The following is a 15,622-nucleotide window of genomic DNA, read 5'->3' on the forward strand; positions in this document are numbered from 1 at the left end:
AACTATTGGCCGCGAATGAATGGCTGCCAATTGTCGTGGGAGAGCTATGTAGCGGAGAGAGTGGAGTGGAGAGAGCCGCATCATGTAATCTCGATTTCAAAGAGTAGAGAAGAGAAGGTGCGCGCATGGGATTGGGCCGCTATTTAAAGTTTGGAGTGGTAAGCTTTCTACTTAGACCTCCGATTCTGCCCCTAGCTAGCTACTCTCGCTGGCTGGCTGGCCGTTGACAGCCCAGACTCAAACACACACATCTCATCACCACAAAGTACTCCCACCATCGACACTCTCCATCTACATCAAGAACAATACCAGGAGCAGCATCCATCCACCCATCATCTCCACACCCATTTCCCCACTCCCCGCCAACTCCCCAACTAACCACCCAGCACCTACAGCTCCTTCCCAATCATAAACGCATCCACCATCCTCCTTGGATAACTCCTCAACCTCGCCGCACCCTTCACCCGCCCAATCCTCTCAAACCCCAGCCCGTCCCAGATGCGCAGCGACGCCACGTTCGTCTCAAACACCAGGTTGAACACCGAGTATGTGTACCCCTATCCCCGCCCCGCCCCCTCCGCCGTCAGCCCCCTCCGCACACCGCACACCGCACACCGCACCCCACAACGCCGCACAACACCGCACCAGAGAGAGAGAGAAAAAGAGGACTCACCAGCATCTTCGCAATCCTCAAATACTCCCTCCCCATCACACTCCCACACCCACGTCCCCTCGCAGCGGGCACCGTCAAAAACCCCGCATTACACACATGCCCACACCTGCCCGGATAATTCGGCTTCACATAAAACGTGCCCAAACACACACTCTCCCAGTCCCTCCCCTCATCCTCCAGCACGCCCTCTTCATACGCACCCGTCAGGAGGACGGCGCCAAACGCGCCAAACCAGTACTCGCGGAAGTGGTCCGCCGCGAGCGGCTGGTCGTGCGGATATGTGTCGCCGCGGGCGATCTCGGCGTTGAACTGGGCGGCGAGGAAGGTGACGAGGGAGGTGGGGAGGAAGGAGGGGGCGAAGATGGGGTAGAGGGTTGCGGGGGTGCCGTCGCGGAGGGTGACGGGTACTGGGGCGGGGAGGGAGGTGGGGGTTGGGGTGGGGAGGGTGGCGGCGGTGGGGTCGTCGAGCCTGGAGGTGTTAGTGGTGGGGAGGGCGGGGAGTGGAAGGGGGGTTACATTGCGGGCATCTTGGGTGGGTTGTGGTTGTGGTTGTGGTGGGGTTACTGACTTGTGGTAGGATATAGAGCTTGTGGTGGGATATAGCAATCGCGGATGATACCGAGCTGTGGAGTGGAACGAGTGGGTTAATATAGGAGCTAAAACTCTCTCCCCCCCCGCTTTTTAACTGACACGGTGCCCAGAAGATAGCCATCGAATTCGAAATTTAAGAATGCGGGAGAAGTCCAAAGAAAGATTAGTGAGTCACTAATAATCCGAACCGAGATACCCGTCAACCCTGGGAAACAGATTGTGTCAATCATCATGACATCTCAATATTACAGCACATATATATATTGAAGAGCTTCAGTTTTACGCAGTAAAAATATATATTTGTGTTTTTTTTTTTTACAAAAAATAAATTCCCTCAATAATAACCAAACCAGATACCAAATAATAATAAAAAAAAATATCAACCAATTTCCCAGGACCGATCCATCAAGGATCAGGTCAAATAAAAACCTCAAGCGGTTGTGATTTACTCCATGTTCTGCTTGACACGCTCGTCGTAGACCTCTAAAACGGCCTCGGCAGCCTTAACACCAGACAAAGCCTAACAAACACATCATTAGCATATGGTTCAGCAGACCAACGAGTGACAACAACAACAAGGATACACATACCATGGCACCAAAGGTGGGTCCCATACGGTTAGCACCGTCAACCTCCGACAACTCCATACCACCGACAACCATACCGGGGACGATCTCCCTGGTTCCCTTCACAATCGCGTCCTCGGCCAACTTCATGTCCAATCCCCTCATACCACCGAGCTTCTCAATGGCGTTCATGGAGAGAAGCCTCTTGACAGAGAAGGCACCGAAGGGGCCATCGTGACCAGTGGTGGAGATGATGATGGGAGCGTTGATGGTGTTGGGGTCCATGCAGCTCTGGTCATCGTGGTGCATCGACACCAAGGTCCAGTTGGTGACAACACCCGCAACACGGATCTTGCCGGTGGCAGGGTCGATACGGGTGATGAGGTCCTCAACGGTGGTAGCGTTGAAGAGCTTGACGTTGGGGAAGGTGAGAACCTTGGACATGAGAGTGGAGGTGAAGAGGGCAGCGTGCTTGACGACGACGTAGGTGTCTTCCTCCTCGTAGGGAACGCCGATCTCCTCAAGGAAGAGCTGAGCGGGCTTACGCATGATCATTGCGGAGAAGAGCTGACCTCCGAGCCAGGCACCACCACCTATTACGTATATATGGATTAGCAGGGGGACTCTAGAGTCAATGGGATATAGAGGGAGGACTAACCAGGAGCAACACCGGCCTCGATGATAGCAATCTTAAGGTCAGGGCGGGCCTTGGCGAGAGTGTAGGCGGCACTGAGACCGCAGGATCCGGCACCGATAATGACAACGTCGGACTCGGCGTACTTGTCGAGGTCCTCGAAGTAGCGCTTGGTCATAGCACGAGACACAGTGGACTCACGGATGTGCTCGAACTTGAAGTCGGCCCATTTGTCGACCTTCTCGCCGGCCTTCGTGGCCGGGGCGGCATCCTGGACAAAAGTCGAGGGGTGCTCGAAGCGGTGGGCCTCAACGGGGGCGGGCATGACGGCAGCTGGGGGAGACATGGTATAAATGATACTTTATGAGTTCTATAGCGGGGGCTAAGGTCAGTATTTCGCGCTCTTGGTGCCGGAAAAGCAACGGAGGGGGAAGCATGTTCTTTCGCTAGTATTATCTAGATCAAGTCCATTTAACGGTATAATCTCAGAACGGCCACAGCAGATCCCTCTTCATCTCCCCTCTCTCAGAGCTATAATTGCTCTGAGTTGGAGGGAAGGGGGAAGAGGGGTGCTGTGGCCGAACACCCGTCATGCTTTGAATACTTTTACCTTGACTCTTTAAAGATAATAATATTGTGAAAGATGCCATGTTTCCCGTAGTGAAATATGCATACTGTTTGTTTTTTGTTTGCGCTGTGGGAAATGTTAGTATGGGTTTGAGAAGATGGAAGGGAGTGTGCTAAAAAGAAGGATATGGCTAATCAATTACAATTGACAGAAGCAAAGATGTCGAAGCTGGCGATGAGGATTGGTGGAGAGAAGAAGAAGAACCCTTCCAAGGTAGGAATTGAGAGCAGTTATATAGAAAAGCCACCTAACTAGTAATTGCAATTGCGGCCAACTAATCACAATCTGCTGCTGCGGGGTCAACTGCTCTACGAAAAGTCCAAAGCAGCCCCTCCCCCTCATCAGGGCCCCTCATCTCGTGACGTGCATGCATACATCATCGATGTCCATCGCCCAGCAATTGCGAATTGTGCGATGAGCTGCATGAGTAGCTGGGGTAGTTCCGTGATATCCCCAACAGAACCGTGGCTTGGCAACGAATTTTTCAATTTTGAGCGTTAGATGCGCAAATTTGCAGACGAGATCTACGGATTAACGTTGGGACTAGCAGAGGCTTTTTTAGGCGATCCCTGTTATCGTCATCATGGTGTTGTGGAAGCCGGGGGTGGGGGTGGGGGTGCTTGAATTCTCGTGCTTCAGGTACGATAACAACTCTATTCGACAATTGAACCGCCGGCGAGTGTTAATATAAAGCTTTAAACAATCACAAGCAAAATCCTCTCACTCCAACAAACCCCATGGATTGGGGGCGTGGGGGTTCGAGATGCTGTGCCCCCCGAGGAGAACAGAGTGCCCCTTCACTTCTCCAGCTCCCGGTGCTCTGCTCGCAAGGCAGAAAAATGATGTTCTAGCGCACTTTCCGCGGGCTGGAGGGGGGAATAGAATCTTCCATACCCTAGAGTAGACCGGGATCGATTTTTGCCAAATATCACATGGAAGAATTTGTCGTTCTCACCAATTTGAGGTCCCCTGTCTGCGTAGGTTACGCACCTTTGGGGGATCTAGACTAGATAGAGTGAAATATAGTATGTGATGCTTGCTGGCATATGATATCAGATTTCAGAAAGTATCCAGAAGGAGACGAGGAGGATTTTGCATGACTAAACTCCATCTACACTCAAAGGCGTCATCTTTTCAACGGCGTTAAAGAGACCAGAGCTTTGGAATTCCTACATTGGGCCTTTCCATGATACTATCTCATACTCATTTGATCAATTGAACACGTTCAAATCAATTGGATACCCGAGATGGTCAGAAGACCACAGTGCATCACCCAGACTCCAAGGTGTTCATATCGATGGTCTTGGTGCTCTACAAATTCCCTCTCCCCGCGAATGCGGCACATGCCGTCTCGACGTCGTCTACGGACACGGATGCCTTCTTCGCCCAGAAGGACAAGCCTTCGCACCACGGGGAGCACGGGCCAGACGGCATGGGCTAAGAAAGCCCTTCACAGCGCTACTTGCGACCAATTCCCTCGAGGCTTAGAATTGATCGCTGGGGGAACTTCAAGCGAGACATCAAAACCGAGATCACAAACCGACACATGAAGCTTGTGCCGTCCCATCTAGACCTACACACTGGCGGGCAGAGAACAGATGCTGGCCATATGACTGGTCAAAGGCACCGCTGCTATGCTTGGGATTCTCCTTGAAGAGATTTCTCCACGGAAAATATAGCTTTGTTACGGGCTTGTAACGAGCTTTGGCTTTGGCTAGGTTGTTTAAGGAAAGGGGAGCTAGCGGACCGTGGATATCACGGAATCTAAAGTACTTTCGGTGAGTTAGGTAGATCTACTTGTGGAAGGGTCCTCTGTTCTAACTTCGAGGGTGCCTGATATCTAGCCTCTCCGATTTTTCAAAACCTGCCCAGAGCCATCTTGTGCGTTTTGCCACAAATTCATACCACGCCTCCCTTCTGTCCGCGCACCAGGAAATTATTTAGTTTTCTAGAAGACTGCGGCGGACCGGGTATGCGTATATGCGCGGAACAAACTATGAGCCGCGCAGATATCCCCCCACCTACCCTGCGCAAAGCCGGGGAGTTATGCGCATGTGCGGAAAAGCCTTCAAATATCCGGACGGAGAAGCGGTCAACCCTACGTTTCTTCGTGAGAGAGGCGGCGAGCACTCTTGCTCTACCTCGCATAGATTTAGAAGCCCGCACACCGTACTCGGACTTACGGTATGTGGCGAGAGCTCAAGTCTTCAAGCCGCCCTAAGGTCAGAGTACGATATATGATATCCATATAACCGCCTCCCGTGGTTCTCCTGACTCCGTAACCGGCTCCGATGTATATATCACGCCTAGATTACGTAGCCTTACGTAGTAGTTATACCTTGTGGTACTATTAACTCGTAGCGGCCGACTACCCACTATTACCCTCCAAGACGAACCTGGAGCGGATCATAAAACATCACTCGGGAGCAAACATCACTCGGGACTAAACATAACTCGGGACTAGACATAAACATAACTCGGGACTAAACATAAACATAACTCGGGACTAAACATAACTCGGGACCAAACCATCCCCGGACGAACATCGCCGCGCCCGTATTCCGTCACCCCTATGAGTCGATGAATTTCGTAGTCTGTGATTGAGCCATTCAGAAGGCTAAAGATGGGCTGACGATGACCGGGAGTGGTACATACATATATATGTAGTTGGCCAGATACGCATTTTAGTGCCGGATGTGTGCATGCAAAATCGACCTCTTTTCAGATCGCTATCATCGCCGGCGTGTCCGCCTTTTAATGGGGTTGTGTTCAACTTGAGAGTTGAACCCAGTTCTAGACATCTTCGAGCGACTTGGATTCTGCTCAGTTTGTAGGGTGCATGTTCTACTAGCGATGCCGATTTTAATATAGATCATGTCACAACCGTCTGGTGTGGGTTTTGAGAGAGCATGGGTCACATGATCTATATTAAAATCGCCATCGCTAGTAGAGCTCTGTGCGAGAGTTTTCTTAGTGGAATCCAAATAACGGGTTTGGTCTCTGTAACCAAAGTATTGCCTAATGATAAGCCTCTGAGAACCCTGAACAGAGGTATAGAGAACTCTGCTTTGATTTAAACCAGCATGGCCCAAAAGTAGAAAAAAAACGAATTTGTGGGAGGCCGTGATTGCTGGTAAGACTTCGCTTGCCGCCATAAACCTGCTTAAACCGAGTGAGAGATTGTGATGATAATTGTTTATATATTCAAAAGTTTGTTTTGAAACCACGGTTCCATGGCTCAGTTGGTTAGCGCGTGGTGCTAATATTGAAAAATGTTAACGCCAAGGTCGAGGGTTCGACCCCCTCTGGAACCATTAATTCAACCTGGATCTTCCAGGATTCGTTTTTTGTTTTGTCGCAAGTTATTCACCTTTTGAACCGATTGGATTGGTATGGCTCCTTTTACGGTTGCAAACCTGGTAGGCCCGGCTGCCTCCGTTTTTTTTGGACAGCCAAAGAGCTCAGCCTTCGAGTTTGTCCCCACGGGAAATTCAAGATGATATTTTCTAACCTCAGTTAAAGCGCTAGGACATGAATCGTGGAACAGGGCATAGGGTCTCCCGTCAAGTAAAGAAAAATTTGTCGGCCAAAAGCAGTGGTCACAACCGTGATAACATAATCTAAAAAGCCAAGGCCCACAAATTTCGCCACCTCCAGTCAGTATAAATTGGGCGCTCCCCCCGCTCCCCTCTTTCTCTCACTATGCGATTTTACTTCATAGGATCATTTCTATAGTAAATCGCCTCATCTGAACTCTTTACCAGAGCCACAGAAATCTCCAACCTGGGGGATGAGGTTTATCCTCCCCATCCAAGAGTGATGCCGCTTTTTTTGCCTCTGCTTCGTGCGGTGGTGGCTATGATCTCGACCCTTGTCTTCACTTGTTTCCTTTTGGGGAGCTGGAGATCGGGGTGGGTGGGGATGGAGGTCTGACAGGTTTGATCTTTTGATCTTTTTTTTTTTTTTTTGGTTTTTTTTTTTGGTTTTTGTTTTAGATAGAGACTCCGGCCGGTATGGCACATAAAGATTTTTATATATATATATTTTTTTCTCGATAAACTTGTTGTTCTAAGTGAAAGGCCATTCTCCAGCCAATTGCTCCATAGGATGAGCAGTAAAGGCCATTTACCGCCGCGGCGGCGCAGGGTGCACATCAGAGGAGCAGCGCATCTGTTGTCGGTGACTGGAGGTTTAAAACGTTCGCTGGTGGGGTAAACATTGCAAGTCTGATTGCCCTCAGGGCCAGGGTTGTTCCCGTTCAACGGTAGGTGCCCGGAGAGAGTGCTAGTGTCGTCGCCATTAAATGTTGGGCATCCACTTATATAAGAGCGGCGGCCGTTCGTCGGTGTTGTAGATAGACATGGCCAAATCGGGAGCTACAGGGAAATATATGTGCCCCGCCTGCATGCATGCATGCATGAGGAGGAAGAAGAAGAAGACGAAGAAGAAGAAGAAGAAGAAGAAGAAGAAGAAGAAGAAGAAGAAGAAGAAGAAGAAGAAGAAGAAGAAGAAGAAGAAGGAGAAAGGGGAGATGGAAATGATTGGAATCCAGTAATTAGATTTCATTTAATTTCAATTCAACCAATGCAACAAACTACTAGCTAGTAGGCACGAGAATAATATTATAAGGATATGATATGATAAAGACTGGCCCCTTCTTGAACGTAACGTAACCCGGACTACTAACTAGTACATGTGTGTACTCCATAAGAATATATATAAAGAGCTGCCTAGGTACTTACATGTAGTACTAATAACCCCCCCCCCCCCTCTCCCCCGGACCGTTCCCCCTCCCCATCACCGCCAGGGCAACGGCCAGAGTAGTAACGAATTATCAGGACTAAGAAAAGGAGCCCATCCATCCCACCACGTACGTGCACGCGCGCGCCCTCTAACCACAACCCACAAACCACCAAGACTAGAATACTTAAGAATCTATTTCCACCTCACGACCACCCAGAAAAGTAAAAAACAAAAAGAACTGAAAAAAACCAATGGTATCAAACGCCCTTTTCAAATAAAAAAAGAAAAAAAAAGAAAGAAGAAAAAAAAAGACTAAATAATAATCAAATCATCATCCTCGTCGACATCTCTCACAAACGGGTCGTCGCGAAAGGTGCTCTCCAGCCCTGGCAGCGCGAACCTCGTCCTCTTCGTTGCGCCCTTCTCAGGGCTCATGTCTCTGCTCATCTGGCTTTCGGGCCGTTTGCGCTTGATGGGGCTCAGGGAGACCGACTGCGCTGTCACGCCCTTGGAGCGGAGAAGCAGCGATGTTAGGCTGTCCACTGATGTGTTATTCTGTGAGCTGTTGACAGAGTTTGCTGTTGATGGCTGTTGGGTTTTATAGTTTGTTAGTTTTTCCATTCGAGAGAGAGAAATGAAGGACAAGGAGCGCTTACTCTTGAATTGAGATCAAACCTATCTACGCTTAGTTTAAGATAGTCCACACCCACGCCGCCATCGCGGCCCTGGCTCTCAATGATCCGCCTAGTCATCTGCCTCTCCTTCTCCGCCTCCGCAAGGCGCTTCTGCAGCCTCTCCTCCCGACTCCCCCTATGCATGCCATCATACTCGTCATCGAGCAACCTCGTCGCCGATCTCCTCGGCGCCACAAACACCTTCCCTCCCGCGCCCCCCGCCCGCTGCGGCAGATCCGTAAGCGCGCCCTCATGCAGCAGTCCATTATCCCTCCCACCACCCCCACCGCCGCCGCCCCTCCCACCGATAAATCGCCGCGGGCGGACGCTCCCCTTCCTCGGCGGCGAAAAGAGCTTCCCCATCGAGTTTACCTCGGCGCGGCCCACACGCGCCTTCTTGACGCCCGCCTCGATGTGGAACGCGCAGTAGTGCGTGTGCCGCTTATCCACCCAGCTCCCACACGTTTTGCCATCGCGCTTCATGGCCTTGCAGAAGCCGAGGTCGCGCGCGCGCCCAATCTCGAGCAGCGTGTCGCTCGAGTCGTTGAGCGTGAGTGAGAAGCGCCCCGTGTCGGCGATGCGCGGCTTCATGATGCCCGGGTTCATGATGGCGACGACGGCGCCGACGGGCAGCTTCCAGAACTTGTCGAAGCCGCTGCCGAACAGGAAGCACTCAATCTCCCACTTGAGATCGGTCAGCGTGAGCACCATGTATTTGCCGGTGCCCTTCTTGGAGTTGGTGTTTTGCCCGACCTCGCGCGGTTCGGATTTGGAGCAGATGGTTGCTAGCACGACCCAGTCGCCCTCGATATCGGGGGGCTCAAAGTCGGGGCCTTTCACCTCCTTGAGCAGATTAGGGAGCAGGTAGATAGTCGTCGGCGACAGATGCCTCGTCAACGTCAAATGCGGTATCAACCTCGACGACAAATGCAGCCCCGAAAAACTATCGAACCCGCCCGTCTCCGTCGGCTCCGTACTCTCCAGCGCCACCGTCGGCGCCCGCGACGCCTCCACAAACGGGTCCGTCCCTCCTCCTCCTCTACCCCCCGCGGTAAACGTGGTAGCGATAGGATCAAAGTTGAACCCCATTGACCGCGACTTCTCGACAACCTTCTGCCGCTCCGCTTTGGCCTTCTCCTTCGCCCGCTCCTCCGCAATGCGCTCGCTGTACGTCTTGCGCGGCTGCTCGGACGGCGACGTGGCCCGCGTGTTGACGGCCCTGTATGGCGGCGGCCGCCGCAGCGATACGTCTGCGCCCCGCAGGCCCTTGTCGATGCCCAGCAGCACCCGGCTCGGCGACTTGGGCATCGGCGGGTCTGTGTTCCTCGCAGCTACGTTCTTGACGGGCGATTGCGGCACCTGCACGAGTGACCCTGAGCGGTTTCTAGTTGAGGAAGTACTGGGTTTTCGTGCACTGTCGGTTGCCCCACCCTCTGCGGCCTTCCGCCGCTTCTGCAGCTGCTTCAGCTTCAGCTTCGCCTCGAGCGCTGCGAGCTTCAGCTTCAGCATCTCCTCGTCTTCGTCCTCATCGTCGTCTGAGGCGTCGGAGTTTGCGCCGTCGAAGGGCGAGGGGAGGGAGTTTTTGCGGAGGGGCGAGGGGAGAAGGGGGCTTCGGGACGGTGTTTGCGCGGGGTTAGCATCAGCACATCTTCGGTTGTTTGGGGAGGCCAAACAATATCTATGTGTATACAGCTACATGGTTAGTATATGGTATGGGAGTGTTTGCAATGGGAGAGGTCGATGGAGAGACGGACCTTTGTTTGAAGACATTTTTTTTTCTTTTCTTTCTCTTGTGAGGTTGCGTGGATTTGGTTTGACGCGAGGGACGCGGCAGACGTTGGCGTGTTAAGTGCATTACCCGGTCGAGGGTCACGTGGGGGGAGAGTCGGAGTGAGGAAGTTCTAGGGCGTGATGGGAAGAAGATATTCAGGGCCACTACTTCTCCAGAGCCATTGGGGGTCTTTGCTAGAAATTAGAATAGAACACACGCACATCTATACCAAGCCTAACTGATATCAAAACTGCAGCCCCTCAATAATCGTTTTCGGCGCATATCCAACAAGTATGTAGTTAGTCGCGGTAGTAAATTTACACACTCTCTCCAAAGCGTCTCTAGGGGTCCTGTATGTAGAGTGAAATTTGGGGACCAGAAACAAAAAATCAACCTTGATAGGAGACGTCACTGACCAATCCTCCTACCCGTGCAACAGAACAAAACAACCACCCTACCACCTCCAAGACAGGCAGTAGAGGAAAAAAGAGATGATTTCGCCCGGGCTCGAACCGGGGACCACAAGTGTGTTAGACTTGTGTGATAACCAACTACACCACGAAACCAGGTATTTGATGGTGTTGCGTGGATTTGGCGCGCTTTGTTTATTAGCGCACTGCTGCTGCGGGCTGTGGTGGTGGTGGACATGGGTTCTAGTTTGGGAAGAAGCAACAAGGATCGTTTTGATCGGATAATTGACGGAAGAAAGGATCGAGATAGATGTAGGTACACCGAAAAGTACTGCATATAAGAAAACGCTGTTACGATCTTACTTTAGCCAATGATGTCGCAGAGTCTTGGAGATTAGTAGCACCCAAGTTTTATTACTAATGGCGCTAACCCTTTTTGTGAATCTACTATTTGTGCTTGAGTTTTTGAGGAACCCAACCACATTTCTGCTCCTCATAACCGATACTACGCATACATGTGCATTGTTTATGCAGACATCGCTCATACCATACAGCAACCATAGATCCCCGGCCCCATTTATCGACGAACCAAAAACCACAACATAGCTATTAATCCTCCCCTGCGGATCCGCATTCTGCGCAATAACCAACAACCTCCCCGCGCGCACCGGCTTCACCGGCCCCTCCCTCGGATCCAGCGTGAGCCTCACACGCTCCAACTGAAAACACCACACATTGTCCAAATACGTGTATGCACTTAGATGCGCCTACACACCGACTATCAGCCCCCCCATAGCACCTAGCACCGTCCTTCCCCCCCCAGTAATGTAGTACATACAGTCAGCTCCAAGCTCGCGCGCGCCATCTCAGCTAGTACTCGTGTTATCACCAAGTCAAAGTTCGTCATCACCTTCATCGCCATCGCTGGTGTCATTGTGGTGCGGAACCATGCGCGGTTTAGAGTCTCTAGGAGTGCTCTGCCGATGCTGTAAGGGATGGTTAGTCTGGCTTGTGCTGTGGGGGGAAGGGGGGTGGGGGCGGTGGGAGTCAACCTGGAGTGCCGGTAGATTTGGAATGGGGGGTGGGTGCTGTCGGTGGGTGGCATCTTTGATCGGGTACGGTTAATTAAGCAATGGGAGGAGATCTGAGGGGAGCTGGGTGGAGATGATATGAGGGGGATGGATATATATGTCTGCTTAATTGATCACGAGTTGCGATGTGGCCGGCGGGGGGAGGAGTGGGGTATGGCCCTTGGCTGGATGGTAGGAGGTGTAATATCGTTATCTGGCGCCATTGCAAGGATAAAAGACAGCAAGATTCAGTACGGAGGGCGTATACGTACGCGGGAGCCCTAATTCTTTAATAGTTAACTGTCCTCTATATACACTGCTGGAATGTGGGACCTTTCTAACCGTCAGTCTGTCAAACCTTTAGACAGACTACGTGGACTACATGTATCTAAAGCTACATGTATTTACATGTAGTGGTGCCTTTTTATAACAACGAAAACACTAACCAACCCCCCACTGTTCAAAGCACCAATCATTCCAACATTCAGCGGCGGGAGCACAAACCAAGCCGACATATTGAAATTCACACGGCGAATACACGTAGTTAGACTCCTGTCGATATTGAACCCGAGTGATGCATCATGATTCTGGCGCCTGGATTCGTACATACATGTATTATTACGCCCAAGGAATAGTGTTCTTAGGGTGCGTTATAGAGCAGGATGTCTGAATAGGACAGCTACGTGGTTGCAGCCAGTTAATCATATGTGCTAGTTCCGAGATCCTATAAAGTTACACCGAATTGATCCAATCATCACCTCTCTGGTCTTCTTTTATCCGAGAAATAGAGAGTATCGGCCACCTTTCTTGGAGGCCTTTCATACTCTAGATAGCGGGATATCAATCGCCAACAGCCTTTAAGACCTCCAGCCATCGATTACTGGTACAAAAACATCGCATGTAGCAAATGCTAAACTTCACTGACCTTCTACATCAGCGCTGAAATATGAAAGTTCCACAAAGTAAAGTTCTGAGAGTGTAGGTATACCCCGCCAGCTTTTACGTTGGTAATGGATGCTAAGGCTTGAGAAATATGCATTGGCCTCGTATGTGGATGAGGGTGGCTTTTTTTCTACAAAAGGAATTCTCACCGGAATAACTACAATAAAGCAATTCTTAAGCTATGTACTCTATGTGACCTTAGTGTTATTTATCTACAGCTATCCCCACGTCTCCTGCCTCCACCTCCCATCCGTCTCTAGCATCTTCAGAAACTCCTCCGCCTCCTCTCTCCCCATGCTCCCCCACTTCTCAAACACCTCCACCAGCGCCTCCCTCACCGCACTCGGCATCCTCCCACTACTCCCACACACATACACCACGCCCCCCTCCTCACCACCGCATCATACACCTCCTCCCCCCTCTCACGGATCACATGCTGCACATACCTCTTACTCTTCTGATCTCTCGAGAAGGCCGTAAACACCCTCACCGCGCCCCTCTCCTCCAGCGCCTCCCACTCACCCCTAAAGAAAAAGTCCGCCCCCTCATTCCTACACCCGAAAAACAGCAGCGCCCCCGCTCCCTCCCCTTCGCCGCCGCGCACCCACAAGCGCGCGCATCGGCGCAACCCCCGTCCCCGGCGCCACCATCACCGCCGGCCTCCCCGCCGCATCGCCCAGCCCCCCGCGCTGGAAAGCCACGGTGACCTCCGCGCCGGGCTTTAGCGCCGCGAGCCACCGCGTGCACACGCCCTCGCGGATCTTCTTGATGATGGTGCGGTACTTGACGACCGCCACGAGGATCTCGACCTCTGGCTCCGTCGTTGGCGGCGAGGCGATGGAGAAGCGGCGCTCGTGCAGCGGGGGGAACACCTCCAGGATGCGATCGAGGGGGATGGCGACGGTCGAGAACTCCTGCAGCACCTCGAGGATGCTGCGCCGTGGGCGCGTGGTGTAGTCGTAGAGCTCGTCGGTGTACTGCGGGTCTGTGAACTCGCGGAGGCGCTCTGCGTGTGTGTCGTCCGTGGTGAGGGCCGCGATGGTGGCGAAGAAGGAGCGGCGCGGGATGGCGGTGATGTCGACGTGGTGGGTCAACAGCGTTCTGAGCGTGAGCGGGGACACGGGGTTTGGTATCGGTGATGGCGGGAGCGCGGCGGTGGGGACGGCAGGGTTGGGCAGCAGCTGGAGGGGCGGTCGGCGATGGACTGCCAGGACTGCAGCTCGAGGAGGTGGGCCACGTCGTCGGGGTGGTTCTTGGGCAGTAGGGAGATGGTGTCGCCCGGTGCGTAGGAGACGGGCGTGGGCAGCGTGATCTTGATGTGCCGCACGTCCTGGAAGTGCGTCTCGGGGGTGACTCTGTCATTCGCGCTGAGCACCCCGACGAGTGCGCCTGGCCGTGGCACATGCGTCTCCTCCTCCACGCCCGCCGCCACCGGCACCACCCCGGCGCACTCTCGGCCAGCTCGAGCACCCACTTTGGCGGCAGCAGCACCTCCTTCGGGATCGGCGCCACGCCCTCGGGCAGTGGATATCGCTCTAGCAGGACCTCCAGCAGCCTACTCGACCACGGTAGGAACGCGCCATCAATCCTACACCCATATACCCATCAGCACTCCCGCTCTCTAACCCTCCCAGGGACGGGGGGCACAAACACACCCATCAGCATGCTGCTCATCGCCCTCCCCCCTCTCAGCCACCTCCACAGCGCCCACCTGCAGCAGCCGCCGATGCAGCTTCCTCACCGCCCAGTTAAACCCCGCATACGTACTATCCCCACAGCCAAACGTCGTGAAGCACGTGCCCTTCAGCCAGTCGGTCGGGATCTTCTTCCTTAGCAGGAACCGCCAGAATGCTTTCGCATTCGCGGGCATCTCGCCCTGCCCCGTGGTGGCGCACACGAATACCACGAGCGGCCACGACGGCAGCGAGTCGGGCGGCGAGAGCGCTGATGCTGCGAGGCACGTGGGAGGAAGTGGTGGCGCTCGACGAGGCGCGAGAGCTCGTGGGCGAGGTCGGCGGCGGTGCCGGTCTCGGAGCCATAGAGGATTAGGAGGCGGCGGGACATGTTGGTTTTGGGTTGGGGGAGGGCATGGTTTGCGCGGGGGGTTTGTGGTGGGGGTAGGTGGGGGAGTCGGGGTGGGGGTGCGGGGTGGGGGCAGGCCGGGTAAGGGGTGGCGTGCGGCGAGTGAGGGGCTGTGAGTGTGGCGAGTGAGGGACTGTGAAGAGGGTGAGTGATGGCGTGTGATGGAGGTGGGAAGGTAAGTGGCCCTGATTCAGTGATTCTAACGAGAATTTATAAAAGGGAGAGTATACCACTGCGCGTACCTGTGCCGATAAAATGGGAAGTAAATAGCTGGCTTCTCTTTCACCACCCTAGCTACTCACCAAAATCGTAACCCTAACCCGCAATTTCCAACCCGATGTTCTAAACTTTCGCCTACAAATCTCACACTTATTACCACAGAGCACCAAACTTCAGCTCGAAACTCTGGCTTGCTGCTTATATCCCAGGCCATCCAGTATCTATCTTAGTTTCTAATTACCAGGGTCTAAACTAGAAATGGTCATCTTTGCAGGATTTCATCATTGAAAGCTGTCGCAATGCTGGGAGTTTCATTTGTGAAAATGGAGGTGGGATTTCCGAGTTTCGGTTATAGGTATGATCTGGTACTGTGTGTGGGGGTAAATGGGGAAACATAGGCTAGAAATGGATGGGTTTTTGGGATGTCATTGTGGTGGAATGGGTGTGTGTTGGGGTGGGTTGGTGGGAGTGTGGGTTAAAGATGGTAAAAACTATGATTGAAAATCGGTATTGAAAGGTCATTATGGGTTTATGAGTATGTGTTGTGCTATCTGTGGCAATGGATGAGTGGATCGAGTTTACTGAATTGACATGGTTATGCTTGCCGAAATATTAAGCA

The 15,622-nt window shown here is 52.7% G+C and overlaps 6 protein-coding genes across 6 annotated transcripts; 1 reads left to right on the forward strand and 5 right to left on the reverse strand.

Annotated features, from left to right (window-relative positions):
• Positions 1–332: 332 nt before the first annotated feature.
• On the reverse strand, positions 333–1,200 carry LAJ45_09441 (uncharacterized protein; the record flags this gene model as incomplete). Its single annotated transcript, XM_046118984.1, has 4 exons — positions 333–336; positions 394–557; positions 674–1,142; positions 1,190–1,200. 4 exons carry the CDS (start codon positions 1,198–1,200, stop codon positions 333–335), a joined length of 648 nt encoding a protein of 215 aa, XP_045967799.1.
• A 509-nt stretch (positions 1,201–1,709) lies between these two features.
• On the reverse strand, positions 1,710–2,810 carry LAJ45_09442 (uncharacterized protein; the record flags this gene model as incomplete). Its single annotated transcript, XM_046118985.1, has 3 exons — positions 1,710–1,784; positions 1,855–2,423; positions 2,489–2,810. 3 exons carry the CDS (start codon positions 2,808–2,810, stop codon positions 1,710–1,712), a joined length of 966 nt encoding a protein of 321 aa, XP_045967800.1.
• A 15-nt stretch (positions 2,811–2,825) lies between these two features.
• LAJ45_09443 (uncharacterized protein) lies at positions 2,826–3,434 on the reverse strand (the record flags this gene model as incomplete). Its single annotated transcript, XM_046118986.1, has 3 exons — positions 2,826–2,834; positions 3,140–3,158; positions 3,235–3,434. 3 exons carry the CDS (start codon positions 3,432–3,434, stop codon positions 2,826–2,828), a joined length of 228 nt encoding a protein of 75 aa, XP_045967801.1.
• Positions 3,435–7,199: 3,765 nt separating this feature from the next.
• On the forward strand, positions 7,200–7,647 carry LAJ45_09444 (uncharacterized protein; the record flags this gene model as incomplete). The annotated part of the gene is made up of 2 exons (XM_046118987.1): positions 7,200–7,290; positions 7,475–7,647. The coding sequence occupies 2 exons, from the start codon at positions 7,200–7,202 to the stop codon at positions 7,645–7,647; spliced, it is 264 nt and encodes an 87-aa protein (XP_045967802.1).
• Positions 7,648–8,147: 500 nt separating this feature from the next.
• On the reverse strand, positions 8,148–11,795 carry LAJ45_09445 (uncharacterized protein; the record flags this gene model as incomplete). The annotated part of the gene is made up of 5 exons (XM_046118988.1): positions 8,148–8,423; positions 8,492–10,187; positions 10,264–10,474; positions 11,280–11,457; positions 11,529–11,795. The coding sequence occupies 5 exons, from the start codon at positions 11,793–11,795 to the stop codon at positions 8,148–8,150; spliced, it is 2,628 nt and encodes an 875-aa protein (XP_045967803.1).
• A 1,125-nt stretch (positions 11,796–12,920) lies between these two features.
• Positions 12,921–14,766, reverse strand: LAJ45_09446 (uncharacterized protein; the record flags this gene model as incomplete). The annotated part of the gene is made up of 6 exons (XM_046118989.1): positions 12,921–13,059; positions 13,149–13,246; positions 13,311–14,032; positions 14,154–14,290; positions 14,358–14,531; positions 14,606–14,766. 6 exons carry the CDS (start codon positions 14,764–14,766, stop codon positions 12,921–12,923), a joined length of 1,431 nt encoding a protein of 476 aa, XP_045967804.1.
• Positions 14,767–15,622: the final 856 nt, after the last annotated feature.

The sequence above is a fragment of the Morchella importuna genome (genome assembly GCF_003444635.1).
Source record: "Morchella importuna strain M04M26 chromosome Unknown Morimp01GS036, whole genome shotgun sequence".
NCBI classification, from domain to species: Eukaryota; Fungi; Ascomycota; class Pezizomycetes; order Pezizales; family Morchellaceae; genus Morchella; species Morchella importuna.